We start from the raw sequence: 23,737 nt of genomic DNA, 5'->3' as shown, positions 1-23,737 counted from the left end.
TAAAGAGAGACTTCGGATCACCTAACATTTAAGAAATTACTAAAAACTTATTTCTTTAGTAAAGCCTATCCCAAAGCCCCCAGTGCTCTTTAAACCCCTATTTCCGTTTGTGAGATTTCCCGCTCTCTTTTTTGCCTTTGTCTGCTTCCCTTTTGTTGCGCCCGATTTCCCATCCGTATTCTCTTATTTAGCTGCTTACGTTCTGTATTTGTTACTTTTTATTTTACTATTATATCCTGTTGTGTTATGTAATTTTATTGTTACTGTGTTAGCCACATGAGCCCACACATGCTGGGAAAATGTGGGCTACAAGTGAACCAAATAAATAAATAAACAAACAAACCTATCAAGAAGTTTATTTTAGCTCTCACCCCCGACTAAGGCAAAGATATGCCATGTTCTGTTGTCTTACAGGAGCAACCTTGTTAATGGTGAATGTGAAGCTACTTTATACTGTATGCCTGGCAGGCCAGCACCTAGATCTCTGCATTTGAATAATAAGCAACTTACCATTAAGCCACCTCTGCCGTACATTGCTGTGAATTGTTCCCGAGTCGCTTGGGTCTCGTAAGTACGCAAGCCAGAATGGGGGAGCAGAGTTAATATCCAGGGGTATATAGTCTCCTGCAATCGAGAGCTGGCAGGTTATTCTATGACAAGAAAAGCATTGTCTAACATTCAAAAGAAAAATCACTACGGATTCTGTCCATCTGTCAGGGTCTTCCGTTCCATCTTCTCTCATAATGCAAATGTGCAAACAGGGGCAACAGCGGCACACAGCTGATTGTGGTGGTTAGTGCCTCTCCCCCCCCCCCCCCCCACCACCCAAAAAACAAGGCACTTGTTGCAAAGATTTTACAAGTCCAAAGACAATGGAGCTAGAAGAAGGAAAGGAAGCAGAACGAGAACAGAGGAGAAAATACTCCGGAGTCAAAGATAGACTCCCAAGGTCAGTAGCCTCAACTCTTACATCAAGGATACCAACAGCAAAACACAACTGTTTTAGGGCCAATTTTCAAAAGGATTCTGCATCCGGACCCGAGTGGGTGAAACCCTTTTGATTATAGGCCCTTTGCAACTGTTTTACAATTAAACACATGGACAAATTGTACAAATTAAAATCTCTAAGCACATGTTAGAAGTAGAAATCTCCCAGTCTTCTAAAGCAATGAATTGTCACACCTCTGCCAACACCTGGGCTAGTTCCTAATAGGTTTCATTCAGCAAAACAGACAGAGATGTTTCCCCGGTACTTAGTGGGGAAAGATCAAAATGCAGTCCTTGATCCCCTGCATTCCCTCATTCCTCTCCCCTGTTGACCCCTCTCTTCCCTGCCTCTACTCTGTCTTGCATACGAATTATTATATTGTACTTTTCCTACAACGTTGTAGCCACATAGAACCTGCCTTGGTGGGATTATGTAGGATATAAATGTTCACAATAAATAAATAAATAAATTTGTGATTAGAAATGAATTTACAGAAAAACAAACGAGTTATTAGAGGCTAGAGGAAGCACTTGTGGTCCATTGGGTAGGTATATATTCAGAACCTGTCTTTTAGAGTGCAGAGCATTGTTCTTAATGATCTAAATATATAATTGTCCCCTGTGGTACCTATACAGAGGACTGGATTAGAAGGGATTTAGGGAGAGGCAGGGAAGACTGGGGTAGGGAATAAAGCAATATGAACCATGGGAGATTATACCAGTGGCGTAGCCAGAAGACAATTTTTGGGTGGGCCAGCGGGTTGGATGGGTGGGCACTACAACCCCAAACCCCCTCCCCCCACGCAGCGCACAGCACCTTTAAAGTTATCGACGCTGCCTCCACTCACCTTCTCCCACCGTGGCGCTGACTCGTCTCCTGCACTTCATGGTCTCCGTCTCCCACTGCCGCGGCAGCACTCTATCGGCGCTGCCTGCCTGACAGCTGACAGACGCGGCGCAACGACGTCCTGCTCCAGGACCTTCCCTCTGCCGCGTGCAATCCACCCTGCGTAAACAGGAAGTTGAATCAACGCGGCAGAGGGAAGGCCCCGGAGCAGGAGGACGTCGCGTCGCATCTGTCAGCTGTCAGGCAGGCAGCGCTGATAGCAAATTGAAAGCGCTGCCGTGAGGGTGGGAGACAGACACCGCGAAGTGCAGGAGAGGAGGCAGCGCTACGGCGGGGGTGGGAGAAGGTGAGGATGGGCCTGAGACGAAACTGGGTGGGCCTGGGCCCATCCAGGCCCACCCGTAGCTACGCCCCTGGATTATACGAGTACAAACCTCCTGCTAATGTGGGGATTTCTTTATGAAGTAGTAGAAAAGCTGGTGGCGGGAAGGACTTTAGGATCTGGAATAATCTATTGGAATATCAGATCATTTATTGATTTGTTGTTGTATTTTCATCTATTGTTCTATATCCTTTCATAGAATTAATTCAGGAAGTTCATGTTTCTCAAGTTTGATTTTGAGGTGGGGCTGGAGAGGCGAAGGGAATTAGGTAGGGGTGGTTTGGTTGAAGGGGTGGAAAGGGGCATTTTGGGTTATATAAATCAGCATATGATTGGTGGAGTTGAGTCGGCATCCTTTTAAATAAGTTAGGCACCATGTTTGAATTGGACTCATCAGCAGGGATCATTAGAAAGCATTTAATCAGGTAAAAGCTGCCATAAACCCAGATAAATATCTTCTAAGATATAAGTCATGTAGCCCCAGATTTTACTGGTGTATTGTTATGTTGACAGGACATACGAATCGGAGAGTACTTATCGAAGAGGCACATATATTGTCGGTGTGTCTCCCAAAGAAGCTCAAAGTGAAACGGAAGCGCCCTGTTGAGATAACATGCAAAGAAGTCATTTCCTTCCTTTTCAACTTAAATTACAATAGATGACCTTCTATTCTAAAGTCCTTATGAAGTATTGATGTCTAAAATGCAAAATAAGACAGCATTGAAGAAAGATTAAAATAAGTGCAAACTAATAAAGAATTATACATTATTTTTATAAAACTTGAAAAATTATCGGGAGGTTTTTTTTAGACCGGTGAAGAAGTTCGTATGGCAGTTTTGTGGAAATAGCCACAATAAAAACTGAGCATCTGAGGCCTTTTCCTCCAATAACTACATGACTTAATGAAGTAATGTTGGGTATGCTTGCCATCATATACATTTAGGGTTATATAAATTTGAAAAATATTTAAACTGGTTTTGAATGTTTTACCTATATTATTTAATAACAATGTTGCAACAGAAAAACAAAAAGAAAACAAAACAAAAAAGAAAAGAAAAAAACTTTCTTGTAATAATTATCATTCCTGCTTTAAAGAGAGAGTTCTCATAAATCAGAAGGCCGCCAAATTTTAGAGGAACCACTGCAGTGGCGTAGCGAGGGGGGCTGCCACCCGGGGCGGGGCGGTTCGCCATTGCACCCCCCCCCCCCGGGTGCAGCACGATGACATACCCCCCCCTCGGCGCATCGACACCCCCAACTCAGTGCCCTCCCTCTTCCGACCAACCAGCTCCCTACCTTTAAAAAAATATCGGAATCCGAAGCAAGGCGCAGCGCCTCGCGCCTGCACGTAAAAGAAATGTGCACCGTCCCATCGGGCCTTCCCTCGCTCTGTTTGTCCCGCCCTCCGCTGATGCAACTTCCTATTTCCGCAAGGGCGGGACAGACAGAGCGAGAGAAGGCCTGATGAGACGGTGCACATTTCTTTTATGTGCAGGCGCGAGGCGCTGCGCCTCGCTTCGGATTCGATATTTTTTAAAGGTAGGGAGCTGGTTGGACGGAAGAGGGTGGGCACGGGGGGGGGGGGGTGTCGATGCGCCGAGGGGGGAGGAGCTGGCAGGGAGCACCCCCCCCCCCCCCCGAGCTGACACCCGGGGCGGACCGCCCCCCCGCCCCCCCTTGCTACGCCACTGAACCACTGACAGACTCCAAGAAAATATCAAATCTCCCCCCCCCCCCCAACACCCTACCCATGCACCAGGAGTTCCCCTAGAAAACCAAATGGGTCAAGAGGAAAGACACTACCTCGGATCCTCATAATGTTTTTAGAAGAAGAGATCTCTGGGGGATAGCCAGCTAGTTATTCCTCCCCTACCCAAACAAAAAAAATCCAACCCTCCAAGGGAGAGTCCTCACCATAGCCCTGCTTCTCCATCAGCTCTTTGCTGAAGTCCATGTAGACAAGGCCCTCATACACCTTAAAAAAACAAAAGGGAAAGATTAACACACAATCATTTCAAAAGGAGTGTCTGAGGTTTATTTTTACTTATTTGGATTTATTAACCGCCTTTATGAAGAGAGTCACCCAAGGCGATGTACGGCAGGTACAGTTTAACATTAAACTTGTTAATTTGTTAACAGCACAACAATAGTAAAAACGACCAAATATAGACATAAATACAATCAATGAGGTAAACTTGGAAACAGCAAATTGAAACCTAGTAATCGGACTAACATGAAACAGTATCAGAAATACAGTATACACAACTAACAGCATTGTATAACAATCAAATAACAGAAATATAAATGCCAGTACAATATAAACAGTACCATAGTAGACAACATGGAAGAACATTCAGATAGCAGATATAATACCATGTCAGCATAATACCAATGGAGCATCTAATAAGAACACATTAGAACATTAGAAAAACATAGATACAGTGCTAACGCTCTTCCTACAATACAATGAGACATCTTACTATGTAGCCAGGGACTAAGTGCAGATATATAGACGAAGACAAGATGGGTAGTACAAAGTCAAATGGGATAAACAGATGGGTGGCTAAAGTCAAGTCAAGTTTTATGTACAAGATAGGAGGAACTGGTCTAAGTTACAGGGTGTGCATCAAGCTAGTTCAGGGGTGGAATGAATGTACAGTCAGACACCACATGTATTAAAGGCTTGGTTTAGTTACAGTCAAATGCAATTTTGTGATTTTCTTCAGGTATTGTGCTACCATTATCTTATTTCCATAATTCTTAGATAAATCCCCCCTCCAACTCCTGCTGGCAGCATAATCGTAAGCCACAATGACAGTGGCAGGAGATAGATTTGCTCTATTCAATTTCCAGTCCATTCTATTTAGTCAGGCACGTACCACTAGATGACCACCTAGGGGTGAATTCTATATATCTATAATATCCTGAAATGAAAATGTTAACAAATCTATGTAAGCCACATTGAGCCTGCAAATAGGTGGGGGAATGTGGGATACAAATGCAATAAATAAATAATAATAGTAATAATAATATATGGCGCTGAAAAAAGCGCTATTCTATAAGCTGCACTTAAAGTTAGGCGCGGTTTATAGAATAGCACTTACACCTGGGAATCCTGCCTAAATTTAGGCGTGATCATTTGCAACCTCTGAAGCGTGATGAAAATGCACTCACCTAAATTAGATGTATATTCCCCCTTATTCTAAAACAACAAGCACATAAATGTTAGGAACACCCCCATCCACCCCTGTTGCACACATGACCCTCTCACTTCTGCATCCCACTTTTTTTTAACGTGTGCCTAAATTTACACACGTAAATTCCAATTAAATCTAATTAGTGCCAATAATCGCTTGTTAAAAACCAGCTACTGGTACTAATTAGCTCATTATTCAATTAAATTACATGCACAAATTGGGCTCATGTGCAATTTTTACTGACTTTTATAGAATTAGGGGGTTAATGGCTTTTTATTTTGGCAGATGAACTAAATGAACCCTGGCCTCATGTAGTTCTCCAGCAAGAGCATATGCACAGGGCCGGTCCTAGGGTCTCTGATGCCCCCCTGCAGACTATCAGTTGGCGCCCCCCCCCCCCTCCCGTCTAGCATCTTCTTTCTCTCTTCTCCCCCCTCTACTACTACTACTACTATTTAACATTTCTAGAGCGCTACAAAGTGTACGCAGCGCTGTACAAACACAGAAGAAAGACAGTCCCTGCTCAAAGAGCTTACAATCTAATAGACAAAAAGTAAAGCATTTAAATTTAAAATATTTAAGCAGTCAAGCACAAGAGAACAGTCACAGAAGGACAGAAGATGTTGAAGGGTGGTCAGTGTGATTAGGTGTAACTCTGGTTGGAGTAGTGGGAGAAGGTGATAGAAGAATAGAAATGGGTGAGGTAAAGTAATGAGTGGGTTGATAGGGAGGTTATATAAGACATGTCACTCTAGGGGTGGGTGGGTAGAGGGGTAGGGTGGGTGGAAGCAGGAGAAGGTATTCTCTGCAGCCTATCTGTGAGATGGAAAATGCTCTCTGAAGCTGCTGCTATAAGTTGTTAGTTTTCTCTCCCTGAAAGAGATCCAAGCCACACCCACGAAGTTCAAACTGTCAGTGGGGAGGGTGAGGGGAGGAAATGGCAGTGCTTGATGAAAAAGAGAGCTCAGTTTGATAGGAGATATACTATAGGATGTCATTCTGAGGCCAGGCTAAGTCTAAAGCAGGAGAAGGTATTCTCTGCAGCCTATCTGTGAGATGGAAAATGCTCTCTGAAGCTGCTGCTATAAGTTGTTAGTTTTCTCTCCCTGAAAGAGATCCAAGCCACACCCACTCTCGTCCCCCCTCCCTCTGAGTTCCAGGGTCTCCCTCCCTGAATTTTAAAAGCCATCTTCTTACCTCGTCAGGGTTACGGCAGCAGCAGCACGCAGTGAAAAGCGTGCAGGCTCAGCCCTTCAGCCTTTCTTTCTCTGTCTCTCAGCTCTGGTCCCACCCTTGTGGAAACAGGAAATGACGGGACCAGAGCTGTGAGACAGAGAAGGGAAGGCTGAAGCGCCGAGCCTGCACACTTTTCACTGCGTGCTGCTGCCACCGTAACCCTGACGAGGTAAGAAGATGGCTTTTCAAATTCGGAGAGAGGGACCCTGGAACTGGGAGGGAGGGAGGGCGGGCAGACAGCAGCGCATGCGGCGCCCTTGAAGGTAGGCGCCCCCCTGCGGTGCTTACCCCGCTTACCGGGTTGGGCCGGCCCTGCATATGCAGCTGCTGCTCTTAGGTCCTTGATGAGAACTAAGAAAATCCTCAACAGAACAACAAAAAAGTGGAGTGGAGTAGCCACCTACTGGTTACAGCAGCGCACCGACAACAAATCAGTTCAAATCCCACTGCACTTCCTTGTGATCTCGGGCAAGTCACTGAACACTACATTGCCTCAGATACAAACTTAGATTGTGAGCCCCCCAGGGATAGGGAAATGTCTTCTGTACCCGAATGTAACTCACTTTGAGCTACAGCCGAAAAAGATGTGAGCTGAATCCAAATAAACAAAGGTAGTCAGGGGAAGGAAGTACAGAGTCTGGGGAAATAGTTAAAAACAAGGGGCTCCGATATTCAGACCATAGGAGCGCTGAGTCCGGATACTCAATGCCGGGCCATTTCCAGTGAACGATGTTGAATTTCCAGGTGTTTTTTTGGATGGTTTAAATTTAACTGAATTAACAAAAATAGAGCTAACAGAGTGTGAATAACAAAACAGTCTCTCTCAAAACAAAACACTCCTCTGTGTTCTACTATTAAGGTATTTTGATGTTAAATTGGAGGAAAAGCCTCAAACACAGGTAGAAAACTCCTTTGTTGGACTTCAACTTAAGGGAATCATCATAGGCTAAAAAACCTCCTAACTTTTATTATGTGTCTCCTGGCACTCAAATATATAAACGTGCAGGGATCACTTAACTTAGAGCTGTATGGTCACTGTGTCTCTGTGTTAACTGAGCAAGCTGATATTCAGTGCTGGCCGATTAAGTTTAAATCAGCCAAACATATACCAGCTATTTTGGCGGCCTAATCTGACCAGCAAACTTAGCTGGTGATGCGCTGAATATCGGCAGACAGCCGGTATGACGTACGACCACCTAAACTTCCGGAAAACACTAAAAACTAACCTGTTTAAAAAGGCATACCCTACCGATCCAACTTAACTGCCTGATCTCTGCAACACAACAAAACTAAAGTACGTAATGGACATAACACAACACTTCCGCTGTACGATTCCCTAATGTGGCTGTGCCACACGAACTTTACCTACCACAACATCACTTTGTATTTGTTCACACCGGAGTCAGCAAATGCCTCTCCGGTACTATGTAAGCCACATTGAGCCTACAAATAGGTGGGAAAATGTGGGATACAAACAGGGGTGTGCTGGTAAATTTTTAACAACAGGCTCTTTCTCCGGACGTAGCCAGCTCTGCAGCTGGAAGGGCCAGGGGTGGGAGGGGGGGAACAACACTTGCCTCTCTCTCCTCCCTCTCTTCGTGCGGGCATGCTAGGCATACCTTTGCTGGCAGCCAATAAATGGACTGCCACCACTCCCAACGTCTTGCTCTGAGCAGCATGCTGGAACTTCTCTCACATGCTCGAGAAGTCCCAGCCTGCTGCCCAGAGCTGGAAACAAGGAGCGGGGAGCAGCAGTAGTCTATTTACTTGGCTGGCAGGGCTCAGCATCCCCACCAGCAAAGTAAAAGATAATTCAGCAGTGGGCCCAAGCCCACATTTTGGGAGCCAGTTGTTAAAGTAGCCATGGAGGGCCCTACTTTAACAACCGGCTCCCAAAATTCTTAAAAACTTAACAACCGGCTCTTGCGAGCCTGTGAGAGCCTGCACCAGCACACCACTGGATACAAATGTAACAAATAAATAAATAAAATAAATTATATCGTGCGATATAACTGGCTATCCACTAAGTGCTAACTGGCAATATTCAGCGGGAGATAAGCAGCTATCTCCCGCTGACTATTACCGACCAAACAGTCTGTTAAGTGCCATTTAACCAGATAGGAGCAGTTTCTGCCTGGCTAAATGGTTTTAAATATTGGGTGGAACGTAATTTTCAGTCAGTGGCAGTCAGCATTTTTTTTTTAAATCGCTGGCTGGCACCTCTATGGGTACTGGCATTGAATATTGATGCAGGTGGCTGTCTGCCTGGAGTTACCTAAATGCTGCCGATCTTCAACAGTGGCACCCGGTTAGTAAACCGGTTCTGCTATCCTAAGTTAGCCAGATATTCAGCAGCGATACTGGACAACTATCAGTGGTGCCCAGGTAATAATAATAAAACTTTATTTATAACCTGCTATATGTCTAAGCGGGGAACAAACCACATACAAAATACCATAAAACATAATAAAAGGTAACGTCCAGCTCTGCCCTGACCCCACTCCCGGACCTCCACAGGATTATCCAGTTAGAGCTAGGGTTTCCCCATACTGGTAGCAGCACTATCTGGTCCCGTACCGCTGAAAATCTGGAGGATCACCCAGTTGGCAAGTGATAACAGGTAGGACAGGCTCTTACCTGGTTATCTCCTGCTAAATATCAATCCCCAAATTAAAAAAAAAAATTACATAAAAAGATAAAAGCCATTAAATGCAGATCCATATCATATAGAATTGTACAGGTCGGTTCCAGAATTTTGAAAGCCCGCTTGGTACCTGAACGACCCGATCCTGGAGTCCAGCAGTAATATAAAGCTCTTCCGTTTCCACATCCAAGATAAAGTTGGCTCGGATGGGCTTGGGTAGATCCTGCAGGATAGATGCGAATGTTAGCTGTTGTTATTATATTTTATATTGTCTGTATTTATTATTGTTTGTTTTTAATTATGTACATTTTTTTGTGGCACAGCTATATTTGCAGCTTATTACAAAAGGGCGGTAGTGGTAGCGCCGGCTTTGCGGAAGTGGTGATTTGGCTCTACCACTAGGCTCCCAGGGGAGCCCGGCCGTAGTTCCGACTCCTGCTGCATGCCAATTCCAGTGCTAGAAAATATTTTGTTTTAATTTTTTAGCACTAGCGAGTGTGGCAGGCAGTAATCGGGCAGTGCCACACACTGCCCAGTTACCGACGGAGCTTCTACTACTTCCTAAATAGGTGGTGGTATTTAACTTACCGCATGGACATTCCCTTAAAAAAAAAACAGCCTTTTACCAGCAGCGGTATAAGAGCGGTGGCATCAACACGTGGGTTTGCCGTACGCCGACACCACCACAGGGCCCCTTTTACCACCATTTGGTAAAAGGGGCCCTAAATAAATGAAGGTTTTTTTTAGCAACTGTTATTTGAACAACTATTGAGCACTGTGGTAAAAACAACCCCCACAATACAGCAAAAAAACAAAAAAATCTTTGTAACTTTCTGCCCATTTGGGGTAATTCAAGCAAATACTAAGCATGGCATTTTTATTATATATATATATATTTTCTTTTTTAAAACCACCATCACTGCAGGGTGCAAATCCAATGCAAAGCTCAGGCTGTGTTCTTCTGGAGACATACAGCTGATGTGACTGAGCAAAGAAAGAAAGAGGAAGACAGGCAGAGATTCTTATTCCATTGCCTCCACGCAGTTAAACTGGGTATGCCAAAAATGAAATTTCAACAAGTAAACCGCTGTTATCCTAGGAGCTGTGTTTCTGAAATGTTAACATGAACTAGATGAAATGCAGATTCAGGCACCTTTGGGTAGATAGGGAGCTGCAGAAGCGGCTTCTGATAACACCAGAGCAGAAGAGGTAATGTGCTATAGTTATAGTTAAAACTACAGTAAAAGGGAAAGACGAGTCACACAGGATATGGCAAGGGGGTTCAAAAAACAAACTTCCTTCTGTCAGTCTTAATTTGTATTTGAATCTCTAACCATGAGACCTTTCTCAAACATTGTAATTAAAGAATGTTTTTGTGGGTAATGTGACTGAACCAAATCTAAATGCAAGCCCGTTTGGGTTGAGGTAGATTCTACTTTTCACTGGGACATGTCACCTCCCTCCCACGCGCTGGTTCTCATAACTAATGCGGATGGCGATTATCCCCCCCCCCCCCCCCCCCCCACCTCCCTCTGATCATTTCTAAAAACCTCAAAACCACAAAGAGCTGTCAAACTTCTGAAAAGACAAGGCCAGAGCAGGTGTGACATGGTTTATTCACAAAATGGGATGTACCGATGCCACGATTGGACAAAACAGTATTTAAAAAACAAAAAACAAACCCCACCAAAAACACACACACAGATGAAAGGTGAAGAAACTTACATCCTCTGTTAAGTTATAAAACTTCATCAGACATTTCAGCGTAGCTGAGACAATCGCACTGAAACACAAGTACAATGAAATGATCAGCAATGCGCCAGCGATTCGCAGATTAAAAGCTAAGAGACATCTACACTGTTGACTCTCTCCAGTGACAAGCACAACCATCTGCTGAGAAGAGACCCAGTGGTGATCTGAAAAATCTGCAACAGACATTACATGCACACAATATTGAGGCAAGCTGCTGGCTCAGTGTCAATGCTACATGAAGTAGAGAATGACATGGTTACTGTTACCATGGATTTACCATAGTACACTGCGGTAAATCTGAGGTTAACAGCACCACCGCGAACAAGTAACGTCAGCATGCCAGTTAAGTGTTGAATATTAGTCCGAATTATAACATTAAGGACAACGAAAAGAGAATATAAAACATAAAAAAATAAAAAAAAAACAGATATGTTTTAATAAATAGGAGGATTTTTTTTAAAGACCTATGAAGAAGATTCTCAATTGATAAAGCAATACCATGTATACTGCAAGCTAAACGTAGCATTAAATTGAAGGAGGTCTTTTTCCTCCTTCAATTTAATCTTATTTCATATTTAACCAATTCAATTAATTCTTGCACGTTTGGCTTGGACATTATATAAAGTAGAAAGAAGAGAGCCTCATGATGTTTTGAAGTTAAATCCTAATTGGTGCCAATTTATTTATTGCATTTGTATCCCACATTTTCCCACCTCTTTGCAGGCTCAATGTGGCTTACAATACATCATGAATGGTGGAAATATATAAGAAAGTAGACATTTAGTATTACAGAAGGATCATGGTTAACATTATAATGGGTAAAACATGATAGTAGGATAACAAGCAGATATTATAATGAAATTTAGTCTGCAATCCTAAGAAATAATTTGAAGAACTCAAACAGTGCACTGTGATGGCCACTGGTTGATAAAAATGCTGAAGCCTGCCACCCACTGGGAAAGAGTCAAAAAGCATGGGAAGGTTTGGCTGAACTTCTGGGAGTGCTTGCAACTTACACTCTCTTGGTCGTTATCTCCAAATATAGTTGCTGAGGCAATTAATGTCAACAATTGGTTAATGGCCAATTATTCGTTAACGGCTTGTTATCCAAATAAGTTGCGTGTGCATCCCAGGATTGTGTCCAAATTTGGGGGCCCTATATAGAGTCCAGAGGATAGTGTGCACACTGTAAAAAGAGGGAACACTATTACCGGCAGGAGCCAGCACATCCATAGTGATCAGGGATGCTGAGGAGGGCTTAAAAGGAAGGACAGGCAGTTCTCATGTAACTGGTCTCTAGCTGTAATGAGTCAACTAAAGTCAATAAATAGAAATAAGCCAAAAGAAAGGAAAAGAAGTGCTGCCTTTTTTTATTGGACTAGATTATTTTGACAAGTTTTGAAGGCAAAACCTTCTGCAGGTCAAGTATGAGCAAAAGATGACAGTATCAGAAAATATATATATATACACACACACACATTTTTCATATTTCTCTTTTATATCTATCTACTGTATATGTAAAAGAGAAATATGAAAAGTATTCCAATGACAGTCTCGAAGGAAAGGTACTGTCGCTGGAATTCTTTTCATGCTCCTCTTATAAGAGCATAAGAATAGCCATACTGAGTCAGACCAATGGTCCATCTAGCTCTGTATCCTGCTTCCAACAGTGGCCAATCCAGGTCACAAGTACCTGGCAGAAACTCAAATAGTAGCAACATTCCATGCTACCAATCCCAGGGCAAGCAGTGGCTTCCCAATGTCTATCTCAGTAGCAGACTACAGACTTTTCCTCCAGGAACTTGTCCAAACCTTTTTTAAACCCAGATACGCTAACTGCTGTTACCACATCCTCTGGCAACAAGTTCCACAGTTTAACTATTCTTTAAATGAAAAAATATTTCCTCCGATTTGTTTTGAAAGTATTTCCATGTAACTTCATTGAGTGTCCCCGGACTTTGTACTTTTTGAAAGAGTGAAAAATCGATTCATTTTTACCCATTCTAAACCACTCAGGATTTTGTAGATCTCAATCATATTCCCTCTCAGCTGTCTCTTTTCCAGACTGAAGAACCCTAACCTCTTTAGCCTTTCCTCATACGGGAAAAGTTCCAACCCCTTTATTATTTTGGTCATCCTTCTTTGAAGCTTTTCTAATTCTGCCATACTTTAAGATACGGTGATCAGAATTGAACAGTCAAAGTGAAGTTGCACCATGGAGCGATACAGAGGCATTATAGTATTCCTGGTCTTATTTACCATCCCTTTTCTAATAATTCCTAGCATCCTGATTAATTTTTTGGCTGCCACCACACACTAGGCAGAAGATTGGGTGAGAACCCCTAAGGTGGACCCTAGCATCAGGTAACTATGATTCAGATTATTCTTCCCACTGTGTATCAGTCTGAAATTGTCCACATTAAATTTTACCTGCCATTTGGATACCCAATCTAATAGTTTCCTAAGGTCTCCCAGCAATTTTTCACAGTCCGCATGTATATCATATATATTCTGATACTGTCATCTTTTGCTCATACAATCTAATTCTTCAGGTTAAGTATCTTCAAAAGCTTGTCAGAAAATATATTAAGCTAGTCCAGTAGATTTTATATTTCAATTTATTAAAGTGGACTAACACAGCACCCACACTACTTTATCCAAGACAGACTACAGCTTGGAGGGATCTATGAAACAGGGGAACATATTCCCAGTTAACAAATCGCTGTCCTGGTTCTGACTGAGCTGGAAGTACATGAGGTGCAGACAGACTCTACTGGGTCAAAATAAACCTTCAGTAGGAAACAGCTAATCATCATTCCCCGGACTGCCCCAAGCAATAACGTTTCATGTATTTGGCAACAAAAATGTCTCAGGAATTCTACGGAACTGAGGTGGTTTTGCCTGGGAATCGTGGGATTCACACCTGCAGTGCAATATAGGCCATCACAAGTGGATTCACATCTGCATGCACACTCGCAAACTCTCTGCTGCATTTGATCCACTTCTTTTCTGATGTATGCACAATCCTGTTGCAAAAATGCACCAGCAGAACTGGTAGATTTGGCATTCTGTGACATGTGAAACACCTAGCCATGGGGAAGAGTAACCCGAGCCCCTCATGATATTCTCACAACTCATTTACATAAAACATCACATGCTCCTCAAATGAAACAATTATGCTAGACATGAAGAAGAGAAGAAACTGAATGGACTGGGTCTTACCTACTGCCTGCCAAGCCCTGTGTAAAAAAAAAAAAAAAGCACACATTCAGTAAACCAGAGTCATTGGCTCAGTATTCAGCAGCTCACCAATAGCGAAACATGGTCACTGTTTCATAAGAAGCCATGCTGAGGCTCATGGGCAGCATTTTTTACACCCATCAAGGGGTGGGTGGGGGGGGGGGGGGGGGGGGAGATAATGGTCATACTCCCCAGCTAAAGCCAAAAAAGCTAAGGAACCACTTCCTGCAAGTGGTCAGGCTTCACTGGAGATCTTCCATAGCACCATTATAGCAGAATAAATGGCATACAAAGACCAACAGGGCAATTCCTTAAGCACATGCCTACATTTACATGCCATCTGAGTGCATAAATGCAGTAACAAATGCCACTTATGTGCACAAGTGCCTGAATTGCTATTCTGTAAGGGCAGGTAAAAGTGGCATAGCACTGCACCTCCTTGTGATCCTGGGCAAGTCACTTAATCCTTCATTGCTCCAGGTACAAAACTTAGATTGTGAGCCTGCTAGGGACAGAGACAATACCACTTTGGCAGCACCACAGAAAGGTGGTATATCAAATCCATGACTCAAGGGGGTGTACATGTGGGAGGAGCATGGGCGGGGCTTGGGAAAGCCTTCCAATAACATGCAGTACTTACAGAATGCTGCTCTTAGGCGTGCCTATCTACGCCTGCCATTAACCTGGTGTAAAAAGGGCACACCCACATTTAGACACCCAAAGTCAGGTTTATGCTGCTATTTTATAATGGAATCTGGGTGCCTACATGCCATTACAGAATAGGTCCTCCTTGTGGTGCACTTGACCATCTGCATCTAAGCACCCTTCAAAGAATTGACCCCATATGGCCTACTCAGTCTGCCTGTCTACACCAGTGTTTCCCAAGTCCAGTCCTGAAGTACCCCTTGCCAGTCAGGTTTTCAGGATATCCACAATGAATATGCATGAATTTGATTTGCATACACTGCCATTATATGCAAATCTCTTTTATGCATTGTTGAACAAAAGCATACAAAATAGAAGTGGAAAGCTTCAAAGAACAGCAGAGCAAGCTGTTTCAACACTAAATCTCCTGGGACATGATGGGGCCCACATCAGCTAAAGGCACGGCTCCAGAAAGTCTGTGGGATAAGGGAAGACAGATGTAGCATGTTCTACATGATTAACAGTTTGTGGTATTCAGAGACTTGCACAGGAATGTTGTATGAGAGAATTAGTCAGATGCCAAAGAAGAACGATATAAAAACAGAGTGGAACAAAGAGATAGTAAGCATTTTGATTTGCTTTAAGCACTCTGATTTCTCTCTCTGTATATAGCATTCTGATTTCTTTGCTTTACATTGCTTTGTTTTAATCATTCATTCTGGCTTGTATATTGCTTATCAAGAAATGCTTCCTGCAATAGCCCATTGAGCTATTCAGTCAATTCTGAACCAAGAATAAACTTTTTATATTAAATATGAAATTCGTCTGGCCTTTTCTTCAGCATATTCATTGTGGATATCCTGAAAACCTGACTGGAAAGGGGTACTCCCGGACTGGACTTGGGAAACACTGGTCCACAACATCAGCTCTATAATCCCTTCCTCTCAGAAAGCCTCTGCGCTTGCCCCGTGCTTTCTTGAATACACATACTGTCCTTGACTCCACCCCCTCCACTGGGAGGTTGCTCTACACATCCCCCACCCTTCCTGTGACGACATATTTAGAACATAAGACCTGCCGTTCTGGATCAGTATCCTGTTTCCAACAGTACTCAATCCAGGTCACTAGTACCTGGCTGGATCCCAATGAGCAGCAAGACACAGGGGCGTAGGCAGACACACAAGTTTGGGTGGGCCTGGGCCCAAGATGAGTGGGCAGAAGAACTCTGCCCCATCCCACAGGTGGTTTTCACCTGCATGCCATATTGTCTCTCAAATATCCCCCTTCTCCTACATACCTTTTAAATAATATTTTTCCACTGGCAGCGAGCAGCAACTAATACGCACTGCTCATGTTGGCCACACAGCCTTCCCACTGATGCAATTTCCTGTTTCCGCATAGGTGGGAACACATCAGAGGGAAGACTGTGGGGCCAGTTCGAGCAGTATGTATCAGCTGCTCCTTGCTGCAGGCAAAGATCTGCTATTTACAAGGTATGCAGCAGGGACAGTTGTTGGGAGTTTTCAGCTGTTGAGACTTGGGAATCCCTGCCAGCCACATCATAGGTGTGCTGCTACTGGGTGAGCCTGAACCCAAAGTGGGTGGGCCTGGGCCCACCCGGGCCCATCCTTGGCTACGCCACTGCTCTATGCGGCCTACACCCAGGGACCAGTTCCTCCAGGAACTTCTCCAAATTATTTTAAATTCAATTACAGTAATTGCTTTCACCACATCTTCCATCAATAAATTGCAAAGCTTAATTATGCATTGAATGAAAATACATTTTCTCTGAGTTGTTTTAAATGTATTACATTAATAACTTCATAGATTGTCCCCTAAAGCATTTTCCCCAATCCAACTAGCTGATCACCCAATGACAAGAAATTGATTAGATATATCTGACAATATGAAGTGTTATGAGCAGAGCATGAGAAGTGTGAGCATGGGAAACTAGACAGACAGAGGGCTAAAGGGTCAGCCAGACTCAAAACAGCACCTGCCTTCAGTCAGTCAGCCTCAAACTGCAATACAGCACAGATGGGGTCAGAGTTACTAGAGATCCTTCCTGTCATTTGCTGGGCCCAGGACATAGCAGAAAGCCTGAGTGGGTCTGAGGAGTGAGTCTAAGGAGGAGGCAGATCTTAAAAAGACAGCAAGGGTTTTAGTGCATCCTAGTGTAAACGTAGCATGCACTAATAACAAAAAATGAGGAAAAAAAGAAATTCAACACCCCCTTCCTTAATCAAAAAATGAAACAACCTCTCCACACACCAACTACTTCCTGGTGCACGGCCTCATATCCAGGTTGACAGCCGGACTTCCCCTGACTGCTTTGCAGCTCATATGGGAGAAAACGAGGATCCCTAGAAGCAAATGGTGAAAGAGCCAGAGATCAATTGATACGCAGCTGTGCACCAGGAATGAAACTGGGCAGACTAGATGGGTGTTATGGTGCTTATCCAGAATCAGTTTGTAGGTTTCTATGGCCCAGTAGACAATGTTTTGCAAAAATCAGTTAGCTAATTACAGTGATACCTCGGTTTTCATCGATAATCCATCCAAAAACCATCGGCGAAATCCGAAACTGACGAAAATCGAGGCAATTATTTCCATATGAATAAAAAAAAAGCACAAAAACAATGGAAAGCAATGGAATTGTTTGGCTAGACACGCGGGGTAACGCTCACACAACGAGAAACACCACTACACTGAACAGAATGCATTTTTGCAAAATTAGCAGCGAGGTCACGTGGGCACGCCGACGAAATCCAAGACAAATTTCTCATGGAAAAAATCAATGAAAACCGAAACCGACGATAACCGAAGTCAACGAAAAACCGAGGTATTACTGTATTTCACACACCCAGCTAGGAATACTATTGGGGGTTATAACAAGGAGCATTTCCATCTGCTAAGTGATTGTGATCTTTGCACTGTTCCTTCTTTGCACCTCAACTGAGCCTCCTTCCAGAACTGAAGCTCTCTCCCACCTCTAAACACGTGTGCTCTCTTTTGAGATATAGCAATGTTAAAAAATAAGGGGTTCTTTTACTAAGCTGTGGCCAAAGGGGGCCTGCGCCGGCATGTGTTTTAGACTTGCGCCGAGACCCCCTTTTACCAAAAGCAAGTAAAAGGCTAGTTTTTTTTTTTTTTAAGAAATGGCCATGCAGCAAGTGAAGCACTTGCCAAAAGGCCATTTCGGGGGCAGTGGAGCAATTACCGCCACCCATTCAGGTGGCGGTAAGGGCTCCCGCGTTAACCTACACTACCCAAATTGCAAAGGACTGAAAAACAAAACAACTTACGCAGCCGGCTTCTCGCCGGCTTCTCTTACATAAGCGCACAACTATGGAATGGGCTCCCAAAAGCTGTGAAAACAATCCACGACCACTTGAACTTCAGGAAATCACTAAAAACCAACCTCTTCAAAAAGGCCTATCCCAACGACCCCACGTAACCCTCTTCACCTACCGACACAGCATGACTTTGATCGCACAGGACAACACGCAATCTTCATCTATTCCGACCCTCCACTTATACCTCATACAATCACTATACAACTTTGTATTTGTTATCCACCGACTGGGCAAACGCCTTTGACGGTACTATGTAAGCTACATTGAGCCTGCAAATAGGTGGGGAAATGTGGGGTACAAATGCAATAAATAAATAGACCTGGCGGTAACCGGGCAGCATGCTGCAGTGCCGGATTACCGCCAGGTAAACACTGGCGCTACAAAAATAAAAATATTTTTGTAGTGCCGGAAATGGCAGGCACTGGGGGTGGGACCTACCGCCGGGCTGCTACGGTAGCCCTGCGGTACTTCTGGTTTAGCAAGCAGTAAGCCGCATTGGGCTTATCACCGTTAAGTAAAAGACCCCCTAAATAAATAAATACAAGTGATGAGCCAATAATAGAAAGCTAGAACGTACCACCTGCCTGGGGATATTCACGTTGTACTTCAAGGTGAAGTTCTGCTTGGAAAGTGCTATTCTGAAGAAAGAAAAGGGAAAAGGTTTATTTGTTTTTCCAAGAGTACATTCTGCTAAGCTTTTTCTCATGAAATGATTTTCTGGCACTAAGCCTTGCAACTGGGAGCCCTACGCTGTGCAAAACCAGGGCTAACAAGACAACTGTGAGATGCCATCTCTTCATTTACCTGTGCTACTGGAGCTCATAGACACTGCAAATAGGATTTGGGTTTTTGACAAATTATTTGCCTTTCCAAACCAGAGTTCAAAGTGAGTTTTATAATGAGGTAGACTGGGTAGTTCCCTGCCCTAGAATGTGTACAATTTAAGCTTTAATCTGAGGCAATGGAGGGTTAAGTGACTTTCCCAAAGTCACAAGAAGTATCTGTGGGAAAGGGACTTGAACCCTAGTTTCCCTGGTTCGCAGCCCGGTTAACTATTTAGATCCTCCTGCACTCCATGGGACAGGGTCTGGGGTGCCTGTATGTGAGAACTGAATGGGCAGGGTCATTGAGGCCCATGAAAAAGACCCAGTTTGGGGGAACAGTGGAGAGAAAAGATGGGGGGAGGGGGTGGGGGAAGGTAAGATGGTGCTTAAAAACTTCCAACGCAGCAGTGTGTTTTGTATTACTTTAACCGTGAAATCCCCGTCTCTGCCCTTCTGCCTCTCACTCTATACAGTGTTCTCTTTTCCAAAAGAGCAGGACTGGATTGTTCCACTAAGCAGGATATATTTTACAATTATTACAGCAATGAAGAAGCTCTGGAAGAGAGACAGATGCACTTTACAGCAAAATGCTGTGAGTGATGTCTCTTATGGTACAAGATGTCATCTCACCGATTCTAAAACTTCTCTGCTTTTGCCTCACATCCCTACCTAATTGTTTCCCCACAGGCACAAATTTAAACCAGAAGAAAGGTATTAGCTTTTCCTCACCCTTTCTCAGAGCAGAAATGATAGAATTTCTTGCACGTGGCCTGTAGCAACCTCAAACCTCCCAAGTACCTGAAAAAAAAAACATACAATTCATATCTTTGGCTAATTCTTTAATGCTCAAAACTATAGATGTAACAGAATTCACTCAGGAGCTTAGCGGAGATTGGATGGCAGAGGCGGGGCTGGTGGTTGGGAGGCGGGGTTAGTGCTGGGCAGACTTATACGGTCTGTGCCCTGAAAAAGACAGATGCAAATCAAGGTAAGGTATACACAAAAAGTAGCACATATGAGTTATCTTGTTGGGCAGACTGGATGGACCGTGCAGGTCTTTTTCTGCCGTCATCTACTATGTTACTATGTTATGTTACTATGTATAGAGGGAAAGAATCCAAGGATCAAGAAATGATCAGCATTGTAAAACACCCTCTTCTAAACTCTGTCTATATATATATTTTACTTTCTTGGATTCAGATAGTGTCCCTGTTTCCACCACTTCCACTAGAAGATTGTTCTATGCATTCACCATCCTTTCTGTAAAGAGATATTCCCTCAAATCACTCCCGAGTCTACCCCTCAGTCACTCTTATCCTACGATTCATGCAAACTCCCAGGTGGCTCAGAGAACAGAGACAGGATGCTGGTAGGACCCAAAAGAACAGCCCTGATAAACAGGTACTCCCGACACACAAAATGCATTTAATTCCATTTCATAACCTCCAGCCACCTCAAAAATAAAATGACTGATTCTAGAGACAATAGTGAGACGAACCCTTCCTTTCTGCTGATGTAATACAAATCCAGCAAGCTGCCAAATTCTGTGGGATCATTGAGAGGATGGGGAATCAATACCTAGGGAAGAAAAAGGCAAGATCAATAAAAGATTATTAGCAATCAGTACAAATAAGAAGATATTTCACCAAATCACCAGGCTCCAGTCACTCAATTCTGTTGATGTTCTTGGTCAGAGGATAGGGATACAATCTTGGATGTGTAGACTTTTGAGTCAATAGGAAACATAGAACTATGGACAGTGACCAATTTCACCAAATGCTGTCCTTAAGCATCATCTATGCCATCTCTACCTGCCTCAATCCTCCCTCCCCAATCTCTCAGTTTTTCCCATTCATCACCCACATCAGACCACAGGAATGCTGCTCCAGCAATATTGTCTCTGGCTTTGTTCCTGGCTGGTTAAATGGGAGATGGGACTTAATATATCACCTTTCTGTGGTTACAATCAAAGCGGTTTACATATTATATACAGGTAACTGGGGAACTGGTAGGTTAAGTGACTTGTCTAGAGTCACAAGGAGCTGCAGTGGGAATCAAGCCCCAGCTCCCCAGGTTCTTAGGCCACTACTCCACTCCAAATGGTTTTAAATATTGGCCGGCCCATATCTAGGGCAGGATTAAAGGTTTGCAGAGTGGTACTGCCTCAGCCTTCCCAACTTCTGCAGCTCTGTAAATAAATGAAGGCCCAGCTACACATCTCCAAAAGACACTTGAGAGATGTGTTGGGAAAAAAAGGGTGGAAAAATCTCCAGTCTAGTGAGCAGAATAAGTGCAACATCACAGCCAACAAAAACTAATTTAATGGCAGTATGTGAAAACCAGAATGGGTCTCTCACTGGTCAATGGAGCTATAGAAGAACCGCTCTTCAGAGATGCAGCTGTCTTGACTGTTGCTTATTTAAGTCTTCACAGGGCCGCATACATCCAGTAGTATTACAGAAATGCTTAGCAGTGGTAGCTGGCCACTGGAATGTTTCTTCTTAAGATATACCAGACTTTTTGATCCGACATTTACTGAATGCAGCCAAGTTGGTGGCTTGAAAAGATCCAGGAATACCCTTATTTTCAAAAGGCGGGCTAACCTGTATTACATTTACAGAATGGAGAAGTTGACTGCTGTGAGGCGCAACACTGTTGTGGAGATGGCAGAAATTTGGAGGCTCTGTATGTAATTTGAATTTTTCTGAGTGAGGGGAGCCTTTCTTAAGGTTTCTTATTGGAGATCTCTTTTGTTACTTGCAGCTATATCTCTACCCCCTTTCTTTTCACTTTCCCCTTCCTCCTTTATTTTTATTTATTTTGCTTTCACATAAAGAAGAAATATTGTCAAAATATGGAGGTTTAATTTGATGCTCTTTGTACTACTTTGGTTTGTTGTTGCGTTTCTTTTTTGCATGCTTTTATATTGTAAGTGCATTCTGCAGCTTAATAAAGACCTCTTGTTTAAAAAAAAAAAAAAAACAAGAGAGAATCACCTCTGGCCAGGATATAATCTATCACGAAAGATTAACTCTATAGCAGGCCTGCTTTCCTTTTAGCAAGAGTGGCACAGTTTTGTATATCAGGAAAGAAACAAGGCCCCAGCCAGCTTCAAGCACAGAATCAGCAGCACCACAGCTCATGAGACCAAAATCACAGAGCCAGGAGGAAACACAGGTAACCAAGCATAAGAGAACATACCGGCTCCTTCCCCATCCCTCTTCCTCCACCACACACACACACACACAAAATGCTAGATATTTGAAGAATCAAATACTAAATTAAAATCGCAACCTGAAAGAACAGCCTCACTCTATACCACTCGAAGATCAGCAGGATCCCCACCACTAGGGAACAATGAAGCCGAAGCTTCTGGCCGACTGCTGTGCCATTTACAGCTCGATGAGGATTTATGGAGGGATTACACATCCTCTCTGCTGCTTTGAAGGTCTGCAACCATGATAAAGCTCATGGCTTGAAAACATACTGGAAAGGTCCAGTGAATGAGGATGCAAGTAATTTCAGGCCATCCTTTACCTACAAGCAGGGCCGCCGAGAGACTGGGCCAGGCTCGGGACAAGGCCGCTCCCACTGCCACCCCCCCAGGTTGTCGCCGCCCCCCCTGAGGGGGGCCTGGTGCCACAGTCCCACCCGCCTCCGCCACCGGGCCGGGCCCCTTCCACCCGAACCCCCGCCAGCAGAAGTGCTGTCTTCTGACTCCGGCGTGCGCGGCCCACACAGACGCGCTCCTCTCAGCTGATCTTCGCTGTACTCTGCAGAGCTTCTGTGCGTTTGACGTCAGACGCACAGAAGCCCTGCAGAGTACAGCGAAGATCAGCTGAGAGGAGCGTGTCTGTGTGGGCCGCGCACGCCGGAGTCAGAAGACAGCACTTCTGCTGGTGGGGGTTCAGGTGGAAGGGGCCCGGTGTTGGTGGCGGGTGGGACTGCGGCACCAGGCCCCCCTTGGAGGCCCAGGCCCCGGGAATTTTGTCCCCCCTGTCCCCCCCTCTCGGCGGCCCTGCCTACAAGACAACCTGCTGCTCAGCATCCAATTCAAAATGCCCTGGGTGAGATGGCGATCTGCTATGAAATGTTCACAATTTCACCTGAGATTTCTATTTTTTTTTTTTGTTCAGGATACAAATTCATACTGATGGCTCTTACACCACCTGCTGGACAAAGAAATTTAGAGTGTGATACTGAAAATGATTTAACTGGCCAGGAGAGGCTCCTGCATGGTTAAATCACGTTGACTGACCCCAAAGCAGATATTCAGAAGCACTTAACCAGAGAGTACCACTGAAATGTGCTCTGACTACTGACACTCTCTGGCTAGTGCAGGAACAGACCTGGAAATTATCTAGACAGCACCGATATTCAGTGTTGGTGCCTGGATAAATATCTGAGCAAGCAAGACCATGGAATTAGCAGCCCTAACTTTGCTGGATCGTTGTACCTGCGCTAAATATTGACTGGCACCTGGATAACCAGATTAGGCTCAGCATTGAGGTACTGGGTCAAAATAGCCCGGTCAAAAAAAAAAACCTAACAAAAAAGCCCCAACATAACAGCCCCTGAAAAAATGACCTGTCCACATTATGGCCCCCCGACATATTAGCCCCTAACA

At 44.0% G+C, this 23,737-nt stretch overlaps 1 protein-coding gene across 3 annotated transcripts in view; it reads right to left on the bottom strand.

Moving 5' to 3' along the window:
* Window positions 1-23,737, bottom strand: part of LOC115482084 (glucuronokinase 1-like) — a 68,837-nt gene that overhangs the window by 15,349 nt on the left and 29,751 nt on the right. For 2 of the 3 annotated variants that reach the window (XM_030221648.1, XM_030221649.1), the window contains exons 11-18: window positions 20,609-20,688; window positions 19,840-19,908; window positions 18,864-18,924; window positions 14,268-14,284; window positions 11,019-11,076; window positions 9,424-9,516; window positions 4,131-4,191; window positions 511-624 (exon numbers count right to left, since the gene is read on the bottom strand). In XM_030221648.1, coding sequence (XP_030077508.1) covers window positions 511-624; window positions 4,131-4,191; window positions 9,424-9,516; window positions 11,019-11,076; window positions 14,268-14,284; window positions 18,864-18,924; window positions 19,840-19,908; window positions 20,609-20,688 — 553 coding nt within the window. The remainder of the gene's footprint in view (window positions 1-510; window positions 625-4,130; window positions 4,192-9,423; window positions 9,517-11,018; window positions 11,077-14,267; window positions 14,285-18,863; window positions 18,925-19,839; window positions 19,909-20,608; window positions 20,689-23,737) is intronic. The other variant, XM_030221650.1, reaches the window with a different exon arrangement.

The sequence above is a fragment of the Microcaecilia unicolor genome, chromosome 12 (assembly GCF_901765095.1).
Source record: "Microcaecilia unicolor chromosome 12, aMicUni1.1, whole genome shotgun sequence".
Classification (NCBI taxonomy): Eukaryota; Metazoa; Chordata; class Amphibia; order Gymnophiona; family Siphonopidae; genus Microcaecilia; species Microcaecilia unicolor.
This window is presented reverse-complemented; position numbering and strand designations above follow the sequence as displayed.